At 43.0% G+C, this 24,065-nt stretch overlaps 1 protein-coding gene across 1 annotated transcript in view; it reads left to right on the top strand.

Moving 5' to 3' along the window:
- Positions 1–24,065, top strand: part of ACBD6 (acyl-CoA binding domain containing 6) — a 208,338-nt gene that overhangs the window by 115,338 nt on the left and 68,935 nt on the right. Inside the window, exon 6 of the mRNA XM_029618550.1 lies at positions 11,020–11,109. Within this exon, the coding sequence (XP_029474410.1) occupies positions 11,020–11,109 (90 nt within the window). The remainder of the gene's footprint in view (positions 1–11,019; positions 11,110–24,065) is intronic.

Genomic DNA, 24,065 nt, shown 5'->3' with positions numbered 1-24,065 from the left:
TTTCAGTACATAAAAACGTCCAACTTTTATACAAAAAATTACTTAGCACGCTGTCCAGACTTCCAGACCCGACAGAAGGTCCTGGGTTTGGTTCATCTGCCTCAGAGGTAAATTTCTTCCTTCTGGCATGCATGCAATCAGCCGTAAACAGACCTATCAGTCAACCCCTGCCGTATGCAGCACTGCAGCCTGGGGTTAAGAGGCACTTGCACATGATCTTTTTATTTCTGATCCACATTTTGTGCACCAAGCAGGATCGAGGCTCCTGCTTTTAATAAGCTGAACACGAAGCTTCTTTTTGATCTAAGAACATCAGTGGTACTCATAGACCAAGTAAAAAAAAAAAAAAATCAAATTGTTCAGAATTGATGGCTGTGCCACCAGCCACAGGAAAATAAAAAGTACATGAAATATATATAGCAGCAGACAGAAATCTGTGTGCACAGTCAGGTAGTGTCTGTCTTACAGTGGATCTTACCCCTTTCCAGGAAACCTTCCTTCTCTGGTAGCGCACATCCCTTGCTGGATGGGGCCGCATGGTCTTTCTCTGCCGTCATGTTTCTGTGTTTCTCTGGAGATTTCTCATCTAGTTTACCGGCCGCAGTCTGCACCCGTTCTCACTTTCCCTTGTTCTTGGCCCATGACGCGGAGCGCTGTCTTCCCTCCGGTGCCCACCACCAGCACATTGTGTGTGTTTGAACAAATGAAGTGCTTACACATTCATAGACTGAGACGCCGGGAATTCACTCAGATTCCCTTCTCGACTCCGAGCAGATTTTGGCCCCTTCAGCCGTGACCGTCCCGAACAAGGTCTCTGAATGCTGATGTCGGGGGCTCGTTATTAATCAGGAGGGCGAGAGAATTAGCTTAAGGAAGCAAGTAAACTGTGGAAACAAGCCAGAGCTCTGTGTGCTACAGATAGGTGAGATACCGAGAAGCTCCTACAGCCGTGACCACTGCCTGCCTACCTGAAGGGGAAGTAGCTGCAATGTACATGGGACAATCACTCATGATACTTAACGAAAAGGTCATTTGCTACAGGTTGCTAAATACCTATGTATGAAAAGGAATCTACTCTTACTGAATAGACAGCAATCATTTGGACATTTTCAGATGGAAATGATGTTTGACAACAAATGTTTTAATAGTTAACTGACAGCAGGAGGGTGAGCACATTTTCAGTCAGGGAGTACTGCATGCAAGGGTGGGAGCTCAGTGGGTCACGTGACATAGGGATTTTTCCTGTGGGATGGGAGACAGGTTGCTTCTTTTGTGAAGGCCACGGCCTTCAGAATGCTCCCTAGAAAAGGGGAATAGGTCACTATATTGAAAGGTTAAGTGAGTGCTGTAAGGTGAGAGAGTGGAGAGGGGGGGAAGATATCTTATGTAGGCTGTTGGGTATTGATGCATGAGGCACTGTATAGAGACTAAAGGCATGAGGCACTGTATAGAGACTAAAGATGGCTTATTTATACCTAAGTCATTGGTGTGGCCTATATGGGAATGTTTGGGGAGAAAATAATTGGTCACTATGGGAGCAATTTGCAAAGTGCCTTTACTGCTACAAAGTCCACGGGTACGTTTAACCTCCAGTCTTTGCACCAATTTTCAAAGTGAAAGTTCATGTGTACTTTTTTTTTTTTTTTACTTTGAAAATTGCCCAGGGAAAAAGTGCCTGCTTTTTCCACAAAGGTGTTTTCCAACCACAAATACGTGCATAGGTTTGAAAATCCAAACCCGTGTGCCTAGGGGTCTCACCCAACCAAACTCCGCTCTGGGAATGCCTTCGCAGCGGTGTGGGTGAAAGTGCTCGTGTTGTGGTTCAGGGCTTGCACTTCTGGCTGTGTGCAGGGTGGGCACTTTTGAAAGCGCCCCTTTCCAGAGTTAAGCACTGTCTTACCCATGGAAAGGGCTTTGAAGATTGCCCTCGGAGTGCATGGCAGTAGGAAATGGCTGCTTTCAGGAGGCAGGTGGGCACTAGTTCCCGAAGTAAAGGGTGACCTCTGTGGATGCTCCATATGGGCAACAGTATATACAAAATGGTGGTGTGCCATGTTTAGGGAGCCCCAGGCTATTGCATGGAGGAGTGACGGGAGGGAGGCTGCTGTCCTCCTTAGAGAAGGAAATTGAAGTATCACAAGGCTTGCAAGTGGCCAAGGATGAGTGGTAGCCACGTTCCAGCAGGTACTTGGCTAATGCTAATGATATATGCCAAGGACTGACAGCACTGGAAGCCGAATACTTATTTATATTTTCTGGGAAATCACTTGATGTTATACATTAGTGATTAGAGAGTGCGACAGATGGTTCTGTGCCCATTAAAGGGACTTCTGCTGCCCAGTGACAGGGAAGTCGCTCCCTCCTTAGGGGTAGTTTCCTTCACTGATATGGTGAAGAGAAGGTGGAAATTAGGAGATGCTCCTCCTTATTAGGAGGTTCATATAATCATCTTTCCATGGTAATCTGAAATCTCCCTTTTTTTTTTTGTATTTTAGTTGGTTTAAATTCATGACTCATAGCTTAGTGTAATTTATATGCAGTTGGCTTGATAAACCTACTACAAGCCTGGCCAAGCCAGCAGCTGTAACTTGAACGAGGCTACGAAGATTTAAGTGGCAGGGTCAGTACACAGGTGCCTGAGTGATGCTTTTTATCCAGGATGTGAAGTGAGAAAAAAAATCTGCATTCTGCAGCAGTGACAGTACTCCAGCAGCGTTTGCACAATCTCTGCATCCTGTTTTATGACTTGTTTGGCAGTGGGAGCCCTACCTAGTAGTATTTATAGAAACTATATTCCGTTAAATAACTTTTCCTGTAATAGTGACTGTACTCCAGCAGTATTAGTGCAATCTCTGCTTCCTGGTAAGTGACTTCAGTGAATTGTGCCAGTGTTAATAGAACCCCTGCCTTCTGCTAAATGACATCAGCGCCTCTACCTTAGGGCACTCCCTGCAGCTGGTAAATGGCTGCGATGGTGCCTGTACCCGGATGGTAGTCATGTACAGTCTTGGCATCTGAATAAATGATTCCTACTGTGAAGGGGATCGGACTATGGCACCTTGGGTTTGCTGTCATCCCTTGGGTTCAGTGTGACCCTTCTTTTGAAGCATTCCTAATTGCCTGCCAGGCATCAGGTGTCAGTGACCTGGGATCTTCTGCCTGCTAATCTGTTGCAGGTTTTCACAGGTTTGGAAGACACCAAACAAAGGGAAATGTTAGCAAACAATTTGTAAGATTTAAAGGGTAGGGCTTGTTAGGTTTTTTGTTAGCATCTTCCATTTTCCCTTGACCCCTCCTTCAATTAGGAGGAATTAAGTTGTACTTTGGGGAAAGAGACTTACGGAGACTAGCACAGAAAGCTGTGTTGAGAGGTGCCCTTTCTCCTAACACCATTCTTACACTAATGTTTGACCCCTTTAATCTCTGCTACAGCTGACATAAAGCAGGGATTTGTGTCTAATGTGGAAAAAAGTTTCCACTCTCTGAATATCAGGGTGTGAAGATGCAACCCAGATGTTAAAATGAGGGGGACAGAGCAAGTGCGGCACTTAGTACTTTCTTTTTCACAAATCAGGTCTTTACCACCTCTCTGCAGACAAGTGCTGTACTGTGACTTCTCCTCACTCCTTCCCATGGGGAATATAGTGCCCTGGGCAAGAAGCTCTGAAGCTTTCCTGCCAGCTTTCATATCCCCTAACCATTCTCTCGCTGCCTACTTAGCCTTGAGATGGTATTTAAGTCTATGCCCTTGTCAGGAAGGCAGAATGAATAAATGAATATGGCAAGGAGCAGACCTAGAAGAAAGTATGCGCCCTATTGACTTTTCTGCTGGAGGCTAGGAATAGGAGTTTGCCCAAAATATTAATCTGTGAGTTTCTTGATTGTATTTGTCCCTTAGTTTTCCTCCTTCCAGTTCTTTTTATTTGACTGTAATATGTTTGCATACTTTTTGGAATGAAAGATCTTCCCTTTTGCAAATAATCAAACCCAGGTGCGCAGCGTCCTTAGTGCACAGGCACCACCAACTTTAAAATGGGGCCTGCCGTGGATCACCAACTGGGTGAAGCCATCACGTCTTCTCTGGCTCTCCCCCTAGAAGCATAAGTGCTGCTACCCACCACTAATGTTCCCTCTAAACTGCACGCATGCTCGAGAAAAGTTCTACACTTGTGCAAGCGTGCAGCTGTAAGCCGCACATGTGCACAACATTTCCTGCAGGTGCACACAACTCGCGCCCCCCCAGTATAGGAAGCCTGGCCAGGCCATAGCGATGCACATCCCGCCATGGCCCGTAGTACAGAGGAAGCTGGTGGGGGGCTGAGGTGGCGCCCATCCTGCCACGGCCCGAAGTTCAGGGGAGGCCAGCGGGGCCATGCATGCATGTGTGTGTGTTTGTCTGTACGAGAGTCTGTGTGCTAGCATATGTTTGAGCCCGTGTGTATCTGTGTGAATGTGAAATCGTGTATGCTTGTATGTATGCATGTGTGTGTTTATTTGTGTGAGCACTGGTTTACGGGTGTGTATGTCTATATGAGAGCATATATATGTGAGAGCCAGTGTGCGTGTCTGTGTGAAATCTTGTGTGCCTGTGTCTGTGTGAGATCTTGTGTGCCTGTTCATATATGTCTGTATGACAGCCTGTCTGTGTTAGAGGCTGTGTGTGTGTATGTGTGTTTGTGTTTAGAGCCTCTGTCTCTGTGTGTGTCAGTGCGTGCCTATGTGTGTGGGAGAGAGGGAGGGTGTGTGAAAGCATTGGCATGTATATAAGTGAGGGAGTGTCTGAAAGAAATGAGTGAGGGAGAGAGAAGATAGTTTGTATGCTCTACCTCCCCTAATGCATGATAATCTCAGGGTGACTGGAAATCCAAAGATCCCAGGTATGGAGAGAAGGATATTTTTTAATCCTTATTCATTTTAATTATTGGGTATAATTTAATGTTTCTATTGTTTTTAAATATTAGAACATTTTTTAATTATTGGATGTATTATTCATCATAGGTTGTGAAATATTTTATTGGTGGTTGGGAAATATTAGAACAAATTTATGCAAGTGTTTTGTTTTTTTAAATTATTGGCTGTTAGCTGTTTTGACATTTATTATTTTTATTAGCATGGTTGTAATATTATGAATACTATTTTATATCTCTGGTTTTATTGCTTGATGTTTTGCAAGGAATGATGATGTTTCTGTTTTTCCATTGTTGCACTGCATAATACAGTCAGGCTTCTGGTTTCCAGTACAGTTTTTGTTGGCACGTTTCTATTCTGCTTTTTGTGAGGGTCTGTCTGTATTTTAAAGGTCCAGTTTTTGTGTAACTTTAATTCTTGATGTGAAAATGATGGTACTTATCACTGGCTTTTAAGGCATTATGATTATCTCTTCCTCGTTTCTATTTTAAACAGAAGTGTGCTCTTTATTAATTTCACTTGCATACAGAAAGTGGTTTTGAATGTTCTTGCAGAAAATATTTTTCATTCACATATTTCACTATAACTGCTATTAGTAGATTAGGTGATTATTTTAAGGAATTAGCTAATGTTCCCTCTAAGGATTTGGTTGCTGTAAGCTTACATTTGATAGGCTTTTGCATAAAAGAAAGTTGTGCTCACAAACAGGCCGATACAGTGCACTCCATTGGAGCGCACTGTATCGGCCTTTTTGTAGTTAACCTGCCCTTGGACGCGCGTTTTTCCCTTACCCCTTATTCAGTAAGGGGCGGAAAACGCGCGTCCAACCCGCGGCACCTAATAGCGCCCTCAACATGCAAATGCATGTTTATGGCCCTATTAGGTATGCCCGTGCAATACAGAAAGTAAAATGTGCAGCCAAGCCGCACATTTTACTTTAAGAAATTAGCGCCTACCCAAAGGTAGGCGCTAGTTTCTGCCGGCACTGGGAAAGTGCACAGAAAAGAAGTAAAAACTGCTTTTCTGTGCACCTTCCGGCTTAATATCATGGCGATATTAAGTCGGAGGTCCCAAAGGGTAAAAAAAGTAAAAAATAAAAAAATAAAAAAAAATTAAAATGGGCCGGCGGCTGTTGGGCTGAAAACCGGATGCTCAATTTTGCCGGCGTCCAGTTTCCAAGCCCGTGGCTGTCAGCAGGCTCGAGAACCAATGCTGGCAAAATTGAGTGTCGGCTGTCAAACCCGCTGACAGCCACTGCTCCGGGCCAAAAGGGGGCGCTAGGGACGCGCTAGTGTCCCTAGCGCCTCCTTTTGCCTGTTTCTACTGCACCACCTAATTTAAATACAGAATCGCCGGTGTGCGCGCCGGGAGAGCGGGCTTTCGTCCGCTCTCCCGCGGACTTTACTGAATCGGCCCGTTAGTAATGTAGGAAGGTGTACTGTGCTCTAGAGCACATAATAGCAGTAAATTTTCTGGTGCACCACCAACTTCAGCAGTCACCCTATGCCCCTGATCAAACCTTCTGTCTCTAGAACTCTCTTTGTCTCAGGTTATGTTTTGTTTGTACTGTATAAAAGGCTTAGTTGCATTATGATGCTAGTAGAGTTTTGGATGGCAAACATTACAACAGTATCAACCACTGTTAAGCTGACAAACATCGCAAAAATTGAAATAAAGAAAATGCAATGAGGTTCTTATAGATATGTAATAGCACCTACAAAGTGCAAAAAAGACTAATGGTATCGTATATCACTGTGATCAAAAATAGTCAGGCAACTGTTTGTGCAATCTGTCACAGACAGTATCTGACTTATCATTCTCAATGGACGATCATTTACCATTAATCAAAATCAATATGGCTCTCATTTTTTTTATATTTTGTTGCAAGTAGAACAGTCTAATCCAAAAGGTTAGCAGTCCAAAACAAAATCTTCTCTCCAATATGCCAAAAATATCAACAAAAGGTATCTATCTCTTAACGAATATGAAGGCAATGAAAACCAACTGAACATGTTTATGTTACTGGTGACAATAGAAATCTTGGTGTCATCGGAGATATCTAGTTATGAATGATTGGCAACGATGAAATCCTAATGTCATCAGGAGCACACAGTACCCAACACCAGTGTTTCAGCAGTAATGAGTGCTTCAAGAGTGCATAAAAATGAGGAAACATAAAAAGATGAACATCACAGACATTCCTAACTGGCGTCCAAATCTCATAATGGTGCTGAAATATCTTTGAATATTACAGTGTCTCCTCATCACTTCTCCCATCTTTATAGAGCTGTCATCACTCCAAAACAAACCAAACCCACTGGTTTCTCCAACCATCAGTCAGATGCATCAGACAGTTATAACATGTCAAAGCAACCAATCTTTCAAAAATAGTGTATCCAATCAAAAAACAAAATAGGTTAGCCAATCAGATCATTATATTATTGTAATAGCAGTAAATAAAAAAAATGTAGCTCCAATTGTACAAAAATAATACAAAATATAGTAAAAAAAACAACCCACATTTCATTTGAGTTTTCTCTGCTATGTCCACGAGGACTAACTTTATTGAGTGTGAATCCATCTCTGTTCTTGTTGTAGTAATAAACAGAGAAATCAACTGGACTTCAACTCTAATTATCCAGCCAGCTGAGAAAGGTCATCCTATCTAGACCCAAAATAGTTTGTTGGTAACCATCATTAATATCCTGTTCATTAGTTTGCTAGGCACCTCCATCTTGTGCCCAATGTCAGCAACATTATTGGTTCGCCTGGCACTAGCCAAGCTAACTGTAATGGTGGCACTGCCAGTATTTGCTAACCTCCAGAGCAGGACTGGCCCCAGTTAGAGCTGTCTAGAAAAAGATCAGGACTGCCCCAACACCAGGATCTTCTGCCTATACCAGCTAACTCTCCCTTGGACTGAGCCCTCAGGTTCTAGTGGCTGGCAGGACATGAGAACTAAAAGGCATACACAAGGGCAGGGCTAGGCTGCTACTGAGACCAGGAATGAAAGGGTGCTCACAAAACAACATAACAAAACAGGATTAGACAGCCATAGGACAAATACCATAAGGTCACAATACTAGGGCCAAACAGACAAAACAGAAGCCCAAATGCAAGAGTAGAGCTAGAGTAGCGGAGGGCCACAACAAAGACCGAATTTGGATCAAAGGTGAGCCACGGAACTCCCAGAAAGTTTGGAGGAGTGAGCAGCTGGGAACATGGTCCTCTGAGGGCCCCTGCTATTGGGAGATGAGCACTGACCAGAGATCAGTAGACTGCTCTTGTGCATGTGCATCCATGAGCATGACATGGAGGTGCCTGGCAGTTCTAAGGCTGGATGTATATTGGAAAGCTACTTTCTTTTTCTTTTTTGTAACTGTTGTCCAGTTGGGAGTGTGTGTGGGTTGGGAGGGGCACTCATGTGAAAGGACACTAGGCTGTTTGCTGAAAGGACATAGTGCTGGTTGTTATTCAAAGAAACTTCATTAAGTGCGTTGCAGCAGAAAAAAAAAAAGTTTGATGGTCTTTATCATTACTAGTGAAAAAAATGATTATAAACAGTATTTACTAGTTTCATTTACAGTCTTATCCCATTTTGCTAGTTAATTTTTAGCTTACTTTGTTTATATCTCACTTTGTTCATATCCGAGAGCCTCTTTCCTCAGTTTGTGTCCCTGAAGCATCAACAAGATGCGCATGTATACTTTGTTCTGGTTGGTAGTGCATGGAAAATTACTCTTGCTGGTTGCTTAAAAAAGAAAAAAAAGAAGTGAATTTGGTTGTGATCATATGGTCTGTGGAGGGCAGTAGCATAGCTCTGCAATTAAACTATGAATGATCACACAACCTAGTGACCCTACAGGCCATGGGGTAGCTGACTTGCTACCAACAGAATACAACTTCCTAGAGCCAGCTTGGTTGAGGCAGACAGGTTGGTGACAGCCAGTACTGTCCAACTAGCCCATGGGACTTAAGCAAGAAGATATTTAGGCAATAACCTCACTAGTTTTGGCAACTGTAAAGATTATAACAAAACTTGGTAGTAAGACGTTGATGGGACAGGGTCTGTGTTAGATTAAGAATTGTTATTTTTATTATTTATGTTGATTTAATTATCCGCTTTTATCAAATAATTCAAAGTGGTTACAAAAAAAAATACAATCAGAAAACAACCTCCCACCCTCACGAAACAACTCTGAATAGTAACACAATTTCAAACAATCCAAATCAACCCACCCATCCAACCAACCCTCATAACCATTCAGCCACAACCCTTCTTAATAACCATTAAATCTCCTCCTGAACCCCCAGCAACTTCAGAGAATAAATAAACGTATTTTTAAATGTTAGAGACCTTTTCCAGATATGCCACCCTATCTGTTTCAATTTAGAAAAGCCTGATCAAACAGTCAAGATCTGAACTTTTTTCTTTTACTCAGATAGGAAGATTCAACATGAATATTATAAGGGACAATATTCCTTAAGTTAGGAGCAGCATAAATAACGCTGCCTTACGGATAATTTCCACTTTCTCCCATGAAGGAGACAAGCTTGCTGCAGTGAACGATGATCGCAGAGTTCTTGAAGGTCTGGTCAAAGACAGCAGCTCCTGGAGGCCTGACCGATTGAAGTATCTGTAAACAAACTGAAAAATTATAAATGTAACGCTTCAGTTAACAGAGAGTCAATGTAATTCCTTCAACTTGGAGTCGCGTGGGCCCTGGCCCGGACCTCGGTAAGGACCCTACCTGCAGCTTTTTGAGGAAGTTATAATCATTGTACCAGTTGCTGGGGTAAACCTTATCAGATTTACTGTAATCCAGTCCACAAGTTATTACAGCTTGCATGACTGTAGCCACTTCTCTCCCTTAGGGAGATATAGACGTGATTGTCTGATTTTCCACAAGTTATTAAAAGTAGCTTTTACACCAGCGGATATTTATGGTTCCCTAGAAAGCTCATCCTTTAACTCCCCAAGAGTTAAGTACCATCTTAGAAACGGCTCTATTCCTTCCACTTTGAAGGGGTTAACCCCACTCTCTGTCTTAAGTGGCTCATGCAGATCATCTTGGACTTTTCCGGATTTAAATTCAAACTATGGCTCTTAAGCTAAATCAGCGACGTCAGTCGGACAATGATTTAACAGAGATGGTAGTTTAGGCTGATTTTGAGCCATGCTAGTGTATAGCTAGGTGTCATCAGCATATAAATGAAATTGAATATCATGCCCCACGAAGATCTCAGCAAGCGGTGCCATATAAATATGGAACATGTGTGAGAACTTGTACTCTGATCTACCCAGGATACCAGTGAAACAACCAGAAGATATTGGAATATCTATTGCATTTCCATTTTCAAGTTGTTGGGTAACAGTTTAATGTGCAGTGCAGTATGCAGTAGAGAGCCTTGTTATCAGTGGTGGCACAGGTGCCATACATTGTGCCAGTTTAAACTCGTTTCATTTACTTTTTGTTGTTCATATGTATGACCTGCTTACAAATAAAAGGGAATGAGCAAAGAATGGAAAATAAAATGTGGCTATTTCATTTGGATTTTACTGAGGGATGACATTAACATTGAGCACAATGAATCCCTTCATGTTAGCTGAATTATATGTTAAAGTGCTAAGCAAATTGTTAGAAGAGAATATATTTTGCATGATTACAGTCGGAGTTCGTAACTATTCTGTTTTTGCAATATGTTTGAATGCCATTCAAGGAATGCAGCAGAACAGAAAATAGATTCCTTTAATGGGGATATCCCTTGTACCTAGTTAGTTGTATCCAAAGGTGTTTGTAGTTATTCAATATATGTCTCTCCAAAGTTTTTTCCCCGTAGCTTTCCCAGTACTTTAAATACTTGATTTGGTTCTGTAGCTTGTTTAGTTTGGTCTGGAGGGTGCGAAAAGTGTGACCATGTTATCAGCTTTCAGGTTCCTACAGCAAGATTGCTGCACTAAAGCAGTTGCCTGTACGGGCAGTACACTGTTTGTTCTCCATGTTATGTGGCACCCTTGATCTTACGCCATATCCATGGCAGAACTAGCGCAACAGGCTTTGGAGAGCAGTTCTTTTCCTGATTACCTGTTTTCCCCCCTGATGTTTCCAGGGAAGGACATTACTGCATTGGGCCTGTGACCGGGGACACAAGGATTTGGTCTTGGTACTGCTTCAACACAAAGCTGATGTCAACAGTCAGGTAGGAAAGAGATGCGACATGATGTCTCTGCAGTGCGGTGCGTAAGTCATTTTTTTAAAATACATTTTTCAAGATACTAGATTTAATAGTCAAAATGCAACATAACTGGTAAATACAGAATAATATAATAATGATAGTTATTTATATAGCATAAGAAGTGTAAACATCAGTATTCAGGATAATTCAGTTGTCTACAATATTCCTTTTTCTGAGATCTTGCAGTCTAAGCATAAGCACAGGGAGGTTAAGTGACTTCCTTAAAGAGATGGCATTAATGATAGAAAGAAGCATGGAACTATGGTCTTCAGGTTCATGACTTTGTGCTGTAAGCCAGAGGTGTGCAAATGACAGTGCCCCTGTCCCCCCAAGAAAGAAGCTTCAGTGTCTCCAACCGCTCTACTGCAGAGAATATTTCTTAACTCTTTCTTTCCGTGGTGGGCTAGTCCCATCCCTTCCTCACGTCGCTCCCTTTTCTGCTTTTCCTTTTTTGCTCTCACTCTCCTCTTCCTCTCTTTGCTGCCTCTCCTCCCTTAGTCCCTTTCCCTCCTCTTCCCTTAGCTCTCTTCTCCCATACTCTCCCTTATTCTTTTTCTCCTCCTCCAGCTAAATAGTGGCACTGGCACTAGGACATAGTGGCCACTGGGGGAAGCAGGAACCTTCTTCTCTTCTGCGTTCCTGATCCTGTCTCTCTCACAGTTGCTCCAAATATGCTGCAGAAACAGGAGCACGAAAGAGAAGCAGCTCCTGCTCCCTTCTAGCAACCGCTGTTTCTACTGCTCATTTCACTATTTCAACAGCTGGTGAGTATAAGATCTACACACGGAGCATGCATTACTACCCCATCAACAAAAGAGATCAGAACAGATACTCAAGTTCGACCCTTCTGCTTTTTGCAACTCCCTCCAGAAGAGTTGCAGCAAATGCATGATTATTCTTACTTCAGGAAACAAACAAAAGCCTGGCTTTTCTATCAGGGCTTTAATGCTAAAACCAGAACCCAAAGCTGCTAAACTGATTATGGGAAACTGTATTGACATTTCATCTCGAATTGCCTTAAATTTTGTCTTATATTTATTTCTGAATCCCCTATGCAGTTGTACTAGGTGATGTATAAGAAAACAAACCTAAAATGTAAATGCACCGTACAAAATTATTACAACAAGCATATAAAGGAATCTCAAAGAAAAGGAGCATTAACATACTCTGACATACTATACCAGCTGAGAGTGTCTGTCGAACACATCAACCACCTAACCTCTACATAAATGCTTGTTTAAACAATAAAGTCTTCATCAGGCTCTTAAACGTTTTCTGCATTCAGTTAGTCGCAACTGTGCAAGAAATGTGTTGCAAAATATTAGTGCTGCTACAGAGCATGCTCTCTCTCTCTCTCTCGTTTTGGCGAGGAGGACAATGGAAGGAACAATGTAAAAGACCTCTCTGCGAAGATCGCAGTTGCTGAGTAGGATTATAGATATGCAGCATCAATCCAAGGAACTGCATCAAGCTGCAACATTTTATGGACCAGAAGTGCTATTTTAAATTGTACATGACTGTCTACTGGCAGCCAATGAAGGTCCATTAGAACAGGAGTAATATGCTCCTGAATATTTTTTTCCAGTTATTAACCATGCTGCCGAGTTCTGCAGCAGTTGTAGCACTTTCAACGATGTCAAGAGGGAAACCAATATAAATAATCCAACACTGGCAAAATTAGAACCTGCACTACTGAATGAAAATCAGAATAGGCCAATACATGTTTCAATTCACGCAACATACAGAGCTTAAAAAACAAACAGATTTAACAGTTATTTTAATATGCTTCTGAAAAATTAACTTGAAATGGATCTGAACTCCCAGACCCCTGACACTGAAGTGAACTGGGAAGATAACATTGTGAATGGTAACTGTTGCTGGTACTTCCAAAAGACAGAAACATTGAATCACAAGCTTGGTTTTCGAAATATTCAGTGCTAAAACGTTTTGTGAAACAATCCAAAGTTTTTGCAATTGGAATTATTTACTCTTAGAGGGAAAACTACTAGAGCTTAGGCCTGATTTTTGATCTGTTTAGTGTTAGACCTGAAATGTATCAAATTCAGTTGTTTATAGTGCTGCTGCTCAAAACCATTTACACTTTATAATGTGAAGCTACAAATGCCTTATTTGTAAGCAAGTGTGTTGTAACCCTCTTTTCAGAAAGGCGGGAAATAAATGCAAGCAATAAATAAGCGGTGCTCTTTTGCATCCCCTGCCGAAGCCCTCTGTGCCTCTGCCAGCTGGGGCGCACCTCTGCTGAAGGCAATACTCCCTCCTCGCCTGTCTCACATCTGTCCTCAGTCTGGGTACTGTTGTAATTCATTAGACAGAGAAAAGCAAATTATTTTCTGATATGTAAGGAACATTTTCCACATTTCAAGAACAGATTTTGACCTAGCACGCAATGTCAGCACTCTTAAAAATGACATCTAATGTGTCTGCTGTCTGTTATTTATTACCACTCATATTCACCTTGTACACACATCTCAGTAGTTCCTGTTCTCCTTTTCATATTTCTAGGACATTTTTTTTTAACTCTGCTTTTCAGCTGACTAGAAAAGAAATCCTAAAAAAAAAAAGTTAGAGGCAGTTTTGCATCCCCTGCCGAAGTCTACTGAGTGTAAAAACTATTTTTTAAGCTCTGTAGCTACAATTAGTCTTAAATCTGTCAGTTGCTTGTTTCATGGAGTGTCCCCTAGTCCTAGAGATGTTTCAAAGGGTAAATAACTATTCCCTATTTACCTGCTCCACCCCATTCATGATTTTATAAATCTCAGTCATATCCCCTTGTTCATGAATTGATTGTAAATCGATATGATGTCCCACACAAATACCTGTATATAAAAATCGTTAAATAAATAAATAAATGAGGTTGTTTCAGAAATATGATAGGCATGTGCTGAGGAAAAGGTGATCGTGCCATGTGACGGCAAAGGTAACATTAAATATGCATGATCTATGCCAAAGAAAGCAAAAAGATGCTATGAGCCAGAAATCATTTATGGATTTCTCTAACCTGAGACCTATTGCTTCCTTATGTTCATTAGCTAAAATTCTGGAATCGGTAGTCTTATACCAGCTCAAAGAGTATTTATCTGAGCATGACATACTCCATCCAAGTCAGCATGGGTTTAGGAAGGGACATTCCACTGAGACCTTACTACTATCCTCTTTTGACACCTTCTTGAGAGGCTTTGACTCTTATACAGATTATGTGGTCATTTTATTAGATATCTCAGCAGCATTTGATACGCTGGACCATAAATTATTATTGTCTGCTTTACAACTTATAGGTATCAAATCAACGGTTTTGAGCTGGTTCAGAAGCTTTCTCTCAAACCGCATCTGCCAAATTAATGTAGGCGTCTTTTCTTCTCAAAAATATGCTCAAACAACTGGTGTCCCTCAGGGCTCCTCGTTTTCTCCAATATTGTTCAACGTTTATCTTTTACCTTTGTGCCAAATCTTGTCTGCATTGAATGTTCAGTTTAAACTCTACGCTGACGATATTCAGCTGTTTGTCCCTTATAAATCATCCTGGGCAGACACTTTCTCTTTGATCCAAGTCTACATCAGTACAATTGAGCAGTGGATGGCCCATAACCGTCTAAAACTCAATAAAAAGAAAACAGAACTTCTGTGTCTAAGCTTTATATCCAATCCTACCAATGCTCCACCAACCAGTTTAACCGTAGGTAAAGAAACCATACAAGTTACTAAGCTAGCGCATAATCTTGGTGTGTGGGTAGATACTAACTTATCACTAAAGCAACATATTTCGAAAGTGGTAAAAACCTCGTTCTTTAAATTACATGTTCTCAAACGATTACGTCCCCTTCTATTTTTCCGCGACTATCGCTCAGTGCTACAAGCACTGATTCTGTCTGGCCTAGATTATTGCAACGGCTTATATTTGGGACTGCCTGACTCTACTATTAAACCTTTACAACTGATACTGAACTCGGCAGCTAGACTTCTTACCGGCACCCCATTAAAACAACACATTTCACCAATCTTGCACAAATTACACTGGCTCCCGGTTAAATACAGAATTCGTTATAAAATCATCATGCTAATTCACTCTCTGTTGAACAACACTGACTCCACCTGGATGTGTTTCACACTACATATTTATAAACCACAGAGAGAATTAAGATCTACAGGTAAAAATTTACTGGAAATCCCCTCAGTAAAGAATGCGGCATTGAGCATAACAAGGAACAGAGCTTTCTCGGTTGCTGGCCCTATATTGTGGAACGCATTGCCAGACCCGCTTAGGTTAATAAGTAGCCGGAAGGAGTTCAAGAAGGCTTTAAAAACCCATTTCTTTCAGGAAGCTTTCAAAGATTTAGAAATATCTTAGTTAATTAAATGAGGCTAAATATGTTTGAACTATACAGTATTACTTTTACTTATTCCTGCTTTTAATTTTTAAATGTAATTGGCCAACCCTTGCTCCGTCACCATTACTTTTATTGATCACTTAATATACTGTATTTTTATTCATACTTATTTTATTTCATTTTATGTTTTTATTTTCTAGTGCAAACTATTTTTAACCTTTTAATTGTTCAAGGTTACCTGTTGTTGTAAACCGCTTTGGTCAGTAAGTTTTACTGGAAAACGGTATATAAATTTGTTTAAATAAATAAAATAAATAAATAAATTCCAGGAAATGGTAAAACAGAAAGGCATTTACAAGTATTGTACTTGTTGCTATTATTTCCTTTCAACTGAAGCCATTACATGGAAGAGCTGTGAACTAGAAGCAAACCAATTTGAATCATTTTGGGGATGAGTCACTAAAGAGGCTGCAAACCAGAAAAAAATATTTGCATGCATGCTGAAATCATCATTGGTTTCCCAAGCACAACACTTATGAGATGCACAGAATGTGCATTAAAATGGCCACAGTGGAGAGAAGTAGGAGTTTTAATAGATGTGCGCTCTGCATTTTTAAATCGCCCATACTAACTGGCACAAACTAACACTCAGATTGGTCTGAATTCTCCATTCCTTCTCCCATCTAACATCAGGTACCCTCCGCCTCCACCCCTATTCTTCACACCCACCTCTCCACAAAAAGGTATCTTCCTTGGCTCATAAGAACATTAGAATTGCCATGCTGGGTCAGATCAAGGACCATCTAGCCCAACATCCTATCTCTGATAGTGAGCAGTCCGGGTCACAAGTACCCAGCAGATCTCCAATAGTTGATCTGTTTATTGTATTCCACTCCCAGGGATAAATGCCTGCTTTCCCAAGGTTTACCTAGCTAATAATTTATATACTTTTCCTTCAGTAGCTTGTCTAATCCTCTTTTGAACCTCACTATCAAGCCGCGCGCACAGTTCGGATCACATACCGCTCGATACAGTATTTAAATGGCATGCAAATGCAAGCCGCGTCCAAAGCGCATCCATAAAGCGCAATCCATTTTACTGTATAGAGCACTACGCTCGGGCATCGGGGATTGCCAGTCCTCTTTCCCCCCTCCCGAAGCAAGGCGCAGGGCGAAAATTGACTCGACATGTTATTAAAGCAAATAGAAATTGTAACAAAAGTAAACTTACTGCATGCTTCCAGCAGCCCCAGTCCTCTCTCCCCTCCTCCCGAGGCGCCCACCGCGGCTCCCCTGCCTCCTGGGGGCAGCCGGCGGCGAAAGCGGCTTCCAGCAGCCCCGCCGGCGAAGGTGCATGAATGCACGTCCAATTTGGGCGCTCAAGCAGCGAAGGCGCATGAGCGCACGCCGTGACCTGAGCGCCCGGATGGACGTCTGCGGTCACGGCGTGCGCTCATGTGCCTTCGCCTCTTGAGCGCCCAAATTGGACGTGCGTTCATGCATCTCCCCTCCTCCCGAGGCGCCCACCACGGCTCCCCTGCCTCCCTGGGGGAGCCGGCGGCGAAAGCGGCTTCCAGCAGCCCCGCCAACTAAGGTGCATGAACGTACGTCCAATTTGGGCGCTCAAGCAGCGAAGGCGCATGAGCGCACGCCGTGACCTCGGATGTCCATCCGGGTGCTATACAGCGCCTATACAGTATCCTGGGTGCGCTGGTACCTGTCATTTCAAATGACATTTGAAATGACAGGTACCAGGAAGTGGATGGTTCTCCTACGCTCGGGCATCAGGGATTGCCAGTCCTCTCTCCCCCCCTCCCGAAGCAGAAAAACTAAATGAATTCTTTGCTTTTATGTTTACTAATGAGGATGGTGGGCAAACACCAGTTCTGGAGATGGTTTTCAAGGGTGATGAGTCAGATGAACTGAACCAAATCACTTTGAACCTAAAAGATGTAGTAGGCCAGATTGACAAAGTAAAGAGTAGAAATCACCCGGACCAGATGGAATGCACCCCAGGGTTATGAAGGAACTCAAAAATGAAATTTCAGATCTATTAATTAAAATTTGTATTCTATCATTAGAATTATCCATTGTACCTGAAGACTGAAGGGTAGCCAATGAAACTCCAATATTTAAAAAGTGCTCCGGGGTGATCCAGGAAACCAAAAATCAGTGAGCCTGACCAGTGCCGGGAAAAAAAGTGGGAACTATTCAAAAGATCAAAATCACAGATCATAGAAAGACATGGTTTAATGGAACACAGTCAGCATGGATTTACCTAAGGAAAATTTTGCCTCACAAATCTGCTTCATTTTTTTGAAAGTGTTAATAAACATGTGGATAAAGGTGAACCAGTAGATGTAGTGCATTTGGATTTTCAGAAGGCGTTTGACAAAGTCTCTCATGAGAGCCTTCTAAAAAAAACTAAAAAGTCATGAGATAGGAGGTGGTGTCCTTTCGTGGATTACAGTGTTGTGTTAGAGGTGGACCCTTGGGCTGAGGTGGGGTTGACGCAATCTGTAGGCAAGGACCTACAGGTCCTCACCGTCAGCAGGTAAAGTGGGCTGAAGCTAGAGGCCGCTGGAGCTTCACCTTTAATAGCCGTCGTTCCCCTCGGGTTGAGCCTTTGGATGCCAGGGCCAGCAGGACTTAGGTGGGTCTCAGAGTTAGCTAAGGATGGAAGGTGGTTCAGCCCAGAGACAGCAGCCGGTAGATGGCATAGTCCTATCCTGGACAGGATTCGGTATTGGAACTCAGGCGCCAAAGGAAAAAGAAGTAGCTGGAGGCGATTGAGCAAAGGAAGGCCTAAGCCTTGTAAGTCCACGTCCAGAGAATAGGCAAGGAGAGGCGTCACTGACAGACGATGATCAAAGTTGGCAGCAAATGAAAGTTGTGGCAAGTAATGTAGAACTCTAGACACAGAGGAGTCTATAGCGTAGTCGTCCAAAGCAAGGGTCAGGGCACGGAGAAGGCAGGCGTAGTCGATCAAAGCAATGGTCAGGGCACAGGGAAGGCAGGCGTGGTCAGGCGTATGAAAAGATCCGGGGCTGGAGAGAAGCTGAAGAGTAGTCCGGCATAGCGGAGGTCTGGGACTGGAGAGAAGCTGAAGAGTAGTCAGGCGTAGCAATGGTCAAATCCAAGAGTCAGTCCAACACATAGACGAACAGGAACAAGGAGAACAGAAATCGGGAACCACAGGAAACAGGAACACACGAAGACACAATTCTGGAATCAGCAATGAGTACTTGGAATACGAGGAGACCTGTTGCAAAGGCAACGCCATGGAGCGAGGCCTGAGCTTTTATACACTGAAGAGTCTGACGTCAGCATCCGGGTCCACGGCCATGTTCCCGTCGCGGGCCCTTTAAAAGAGCTAGTGATACGCACGCCTAGGAAGGGGCGCGGTGCTGATGGCGGTGTCTCTCCACAGGCCACGTGGAGAGGCCTGACGAGCAGGGACATCTTGGCTGGCAACACCGGGTAGCATGGCAGGACCAGAGGCATTGGGGAAACAGAGGTCAGAGCTGGCGGCCCACCGCCGCCAGAGAAGAGGCACCAGGCCCTGGAATCCGTCTGAGAAGGTGAGAGGGCCGCGCCACAGGGCTGCTGCGGGCGGCACGCGTAACATACAGACTGGTTAAAAGATAGGAAACAGAGAGTAGGATTAAATGGTCAATTTTCTCAGTGGAAAAGGGTAAACAGTGGAGTGCCTCAGGGATCTGTACTTGGACCGGTGCTTTTCAATATATTTATAAATATGACAAGTGAGGTAATCAAATTTGCAGATGATACAAAATTATTCAGAGTAGTTAAATCACAAGCGGATTGTGATAAATTGCAGGAGGAACTTGTGAGACTGGAAGACTGGGCATCCAAATGGCAGAAGAAATTTAATGTGGACAAGTGTAAGGTGATGCATATAGGGAAAAATAATCCATGCTGTAGTTACACAATTTTAGCTTCCATATTAGTAACTACCACCCAGGAAAAAGATCTAGGCATCATAGTGGATAATACCTTGAAATCATCTGCTCAGTGTGCTGCAGCAATCAAGAAAGCAAACAGAATGTTAGGAATTATTAGGAAGGGAATGGTTAATAAAACGGAAAATGTCATAATGCCTCTGTATCGCTCCATGGTGAGACCACACCTTGAAGCGTGTGTACAATTCTGGTCGCCGCATCTCAAAAAAGATATAGTTAGACTGGAGAAGGTACAGAGAAGGGCGACCAAAATGATAAAGTGGATGGAACAGCTCCCCTATGAGGAAAGGCTGAAGAGGTTAGGACTGTTCAGCTTGGAGAAGAGACGGCTGAGGGGGGATATGATAGAGGTCTTTAAAATCATGAGAGGTCTAGAACAGGTACATGTGAATCGGTTATTTACCTTTTGGATAATAGAAGGACTGGGGGGGGCACTCCATGAAGTTAGCAAGAAGCACATTTAAAACAAATCAGAGAAAATTATTTTTCACTCAACGCACAATTAAGCTCTGGAATGTTTTTCCAGAAGATGTGGTTAAGGCAGTTAGTGTAGCTGAGTTTTAAAAAGGTTTGGATAAGTTCTTAGAGGAGACATCCATAAACTACTATTAATCAATAGGAAATAGATATTGCTTGTTGCCACATTTGTTGCATGGGTTCTATTTAATGTTTGGCTACTTGCCAGGTACTTGAGACTTGGATTGGTCACTATTGGAGACAGGTTGCTGAGCTTGATGGACCCTTGGTTTGACCCAGTATGGCCTGTCTTATTTTCTTAAGTCTGTCTTGGTGATACACTTTCTAATGTGAACATTTCTTAGAGCTGGAGCAGGACCAGCTCTTTGCAATTCATTTTGTATGTCTTTACTCTGTGTGTTGGGGAGGGGATTGAGGAGATGGGGGTAAAGAAATTGAACTCCTTTCAAAAGGAACAATACAAAAATAATAAATAGCACAGAGGTTTCATCTCCCTTAGGACTCAATTTCTCTCAAACAACATTATTATTGACTGACTCATCAGTTGCCAAAAAAGAAAAAAAAATCATTTTATTAGAAGTAGTTGCCTGGCCGCAGATTGCTAGAGTAACGCAGCAGCACAAGATGGCTCTGATTTTATCAACTATCTCCAAGACTAATTTCCACCATTAGCCAGAAATGAGAGTGATCTCTTGAGCCGCGATCGGTGGAAGGCCTGCGCTATCGGCGCCGAGCCCCGCCGGGGGAAGGCCTGGGCTTCTCGCTCCCCACCCGGGGAGAGCTCGGCGACGACTAGCGCGGCAAAATCCGTAAGCACAGCTTTTTTCTTCTTTGACCTGCAAGAGAAAAATCTTTACAAAAAACCGCGCCGAAAAACGGGAGCCCCGCCCACCGCTCCAGCTCCTCCAATAGGAGCCAGCCCTTGAGGGGCTTTAAATCTGGACCCAGCCAGGCGCCGCGCGCCGAGCATCGCGCGCCGAAGGAGCACGACAAAGGGGCCTGCCCCTTTGTCGTGCTCCTTCGTAGAGCCCCGAGGAGGCCCTGTGCCTTACTCGCAGAACAACCTAAATCTTCAACAAAGGCAACAGCCAGCAAAGACACAGATTTACCGTTTCTGCCATAGGGAATAAAAGTCCACCTCTCCAGCAAGCGTCCAGCACTCATCCAACCTTTCCAGCATTCGTCCAGCAAGCGTCCAGCACTCATCCAACCTTTCCAGCATTCGTCCAGCCCCTCCAGCAAGCCATAAACATTCATACAACACAGACCCCACAAATGGCCCCATTTTTCACAATTCCAATTCTCCAACATAATACTCCACCTAAAAGAATTTCTGTCCGACATGCCCAACAACACAACCTCAAATCCCTCTCTTCAATTTTAGTCTCTCCTTCCACACAACTTCTAGGCCTCACCCTTTTCTCTTTAAGCCTCTTCAATGCTCAATCCCTTACAAAAAAGTCTGTAATATTGAATGACTACCTCATCGATGTAAAACCGGAGATATGTGCAATTACGGAAACATGGTTAAAACCAGCAGACACAGCAATAATTAATCAACTACCTACAGAGGCGTATGACTTCTTCTCGCTACCTCGTCATAAAAAAAAGGGAGGAGGCATTCTTTTAGCAACTAAAAAGGACCTCAGATTCTCGCTACAGCAATCCAATCCCAACTCAAAACTTGAATTCGGCTTCTTCATCTCAGACAAGCTACAAATCCTTCTCGTATATGCCCCCCCAGGACTCTTGGAATCAGATGCCTCACCACTGGTTGAATTAACCTCTTCCCTCATCAACTTTGACTCGCCAGCCATCATTCTAGGGGATTTCAACATGCACGTTGATAACCCTACTCCATCACCTAACTGTGAAACTCTCCTCACTGCTCTCACAGCGCTAGGCTTCACTCAAATAGTTAATAAACCCACCCACAAAGCCGGCCACACGTTAGACCTGATCTTCGTTAACGCTGCAATCAAGTCAGTTTCTACACCTAATTGCACAAAGGTCCCGTGGTCAGATCACTATCTCATAACTACTTCATTCTCTATTAAAGATACCAACCCGGCTTGCATTCCTTTGCCCTCCTTCAAATACAGGAAAACTTGCTCCCCTGAAGACCTTAATAATCACCTATCTCCACTACTCCACCAACTGGACCTTACTGATCCGAACGCAGCACTTCAATCATGGAACACAATCACCGAAACTATAGCCAACAAGCTATGCCCGCTTATTACAAAAAAACCACACCAGAATTCCTCCAAAAGACAGCCATGGTTCTCAGCAGAATTAAGAAAGCTCAAACTCCAACTAAGACAAAATGAGGCTAAATGGCGCAAAAACCCAGGAACCATCACCCTTTCAATCTACAAATCATCTCTGCATCAATACAAATCAAGCACCCTAAGATCCAAGAGGGACTACTACGCCTCGAAGATACACGACCTTATTTTCGATGCCAAAGCCCTCTTCAGCTATGTAGCCAACCTCACACAAGTAAACCAACCTGAGATTACACATGACCAAGCTCAATCAAAAGCAGAAGAACTAGCTCTTTTCTTCAACAACAAAATCAATACTCTCCTATCGCAGCTCCCCACGAACCCCACTGTTCCATTAACTACTCCTCAACCCTCAAGCAACTACACTCGGTTAGAAGAACTTGACACAATTTCATCCGCTGAGATCCAAGGAATTCTTAGGAAAATGAAACCATCCTCTCATCCCTCGGATCACATCCCAACCAAACTACTACTAGCAATTCCAGAATCTATCTCCAAATCCCTGGCAGACATCATAAATTGCTCCCTCACACAAGGACTCTACCCGGACAACCTCAAACTTGCCTCACTCAAACCCCTTCTCAAAAAACCAAATCTCGACCCAAACGATCCTAACAATTTCAGACCGATAGCTAACCTCCCATTCATAGCCAAGATAATGGAAAAACTGGTAAACTCACAACTCTCAAACCACATTGAAGACAACAACCTTCTATTTCCATCACAATACGGATTCCGTAAAACCTTAAGCACGGAAGCCCTCCTCATCTCTATGACTGACCACATCATCCTAGGATTAGACAAAGGACAAGCCTTCCTTCTGATACTACTCGACCTCTCGTCTGCATTTGATACGGTCAATCACTCCCTTCTCATCAACCAATTATCAGCCATAGGTATTTCAGGCACTGCCCTATCATGGTTCAGAACCTTCCTCAGCAACAGAGGTTATAAGGTCAAGATTCATAATAAAGAATCCTCTCTACACCCCGCAGCCATAGGAGTCCCTCAGGGCTCATCCCTGTCTCCTACCTTGTTTAACATTTATCTGTTACCCTTATGTAAACTTCTCACTGACCTCAATCTCAAACATTTTCTCTACGCTGACGATATTCAGATCCTGATCCCCATCGAAGAATCGCTCGCAAAAACAATGTTGCACTGGGAATCCTGCCTCCAAAACATCAAACAACTTCTTACAAGTCTCAACCTGATACTAAATTCATCAAAAACGGAACTTCTACTCATCACTCCAGAAAACAGCTCCATCACATACACTCATCCTACCGTACCAAGCACTACACAAGTGAGAGATCTAGGAGTTCAAATTGACAATCACCTAAATCTGAAAGCTAACATCAACAAAACCACCAGAGACTGCTTTTACAAGCTCCAAGTGCTGAAAAGAATACGACCTCTCTTCCACACACATGACTTCAGAACGATCCTACAATCAATCATTTTCGCAAAGCTGGACTATTGCAACACCATCATGCTTGGTCTCCCTTCATCACACACCAAACCATTACAAATGGTACAAAATGCCTCCGCCCGTATACTCACCAACACCAGGAGAAGAGAACACATAACACCTATCTTGATGGACCTCCATTGGCTGCCCATCCACTTCAGAATAATCTACAAGGCCATTCTCACCATTTTCAAAAACATCCATCAATTAGCCCCAATCGATCTCCATATTCCCCTCCGATTACACCATTCCACAAGACCGACAAGAGATGCTTATAAAGGATCACTTCAAGTACCTCCAGCCAAGACTACCAGACACATCACGCTTAGAGATCGGGCATTCTCCACAGCCGGTCC

This window comes from Rhinatrema bivittatum, chromosome 10, assembly GCF_901001135.1.
Source record: "Rhinatrema bivittatum chromosome 10, aRhiBiv1.1, whole genome shotgun sequence".
NCBI classification, from domain to species: Eukaryota; Metazoa; Chordata; class Amphibia; order Gymnophiona; family Rhinatrematidae; genus Rhinatrema; species Rhinatrema bivittatum.
This window is presented reverse-complemented; position numbering and strand designations above follow the sequence as displayed.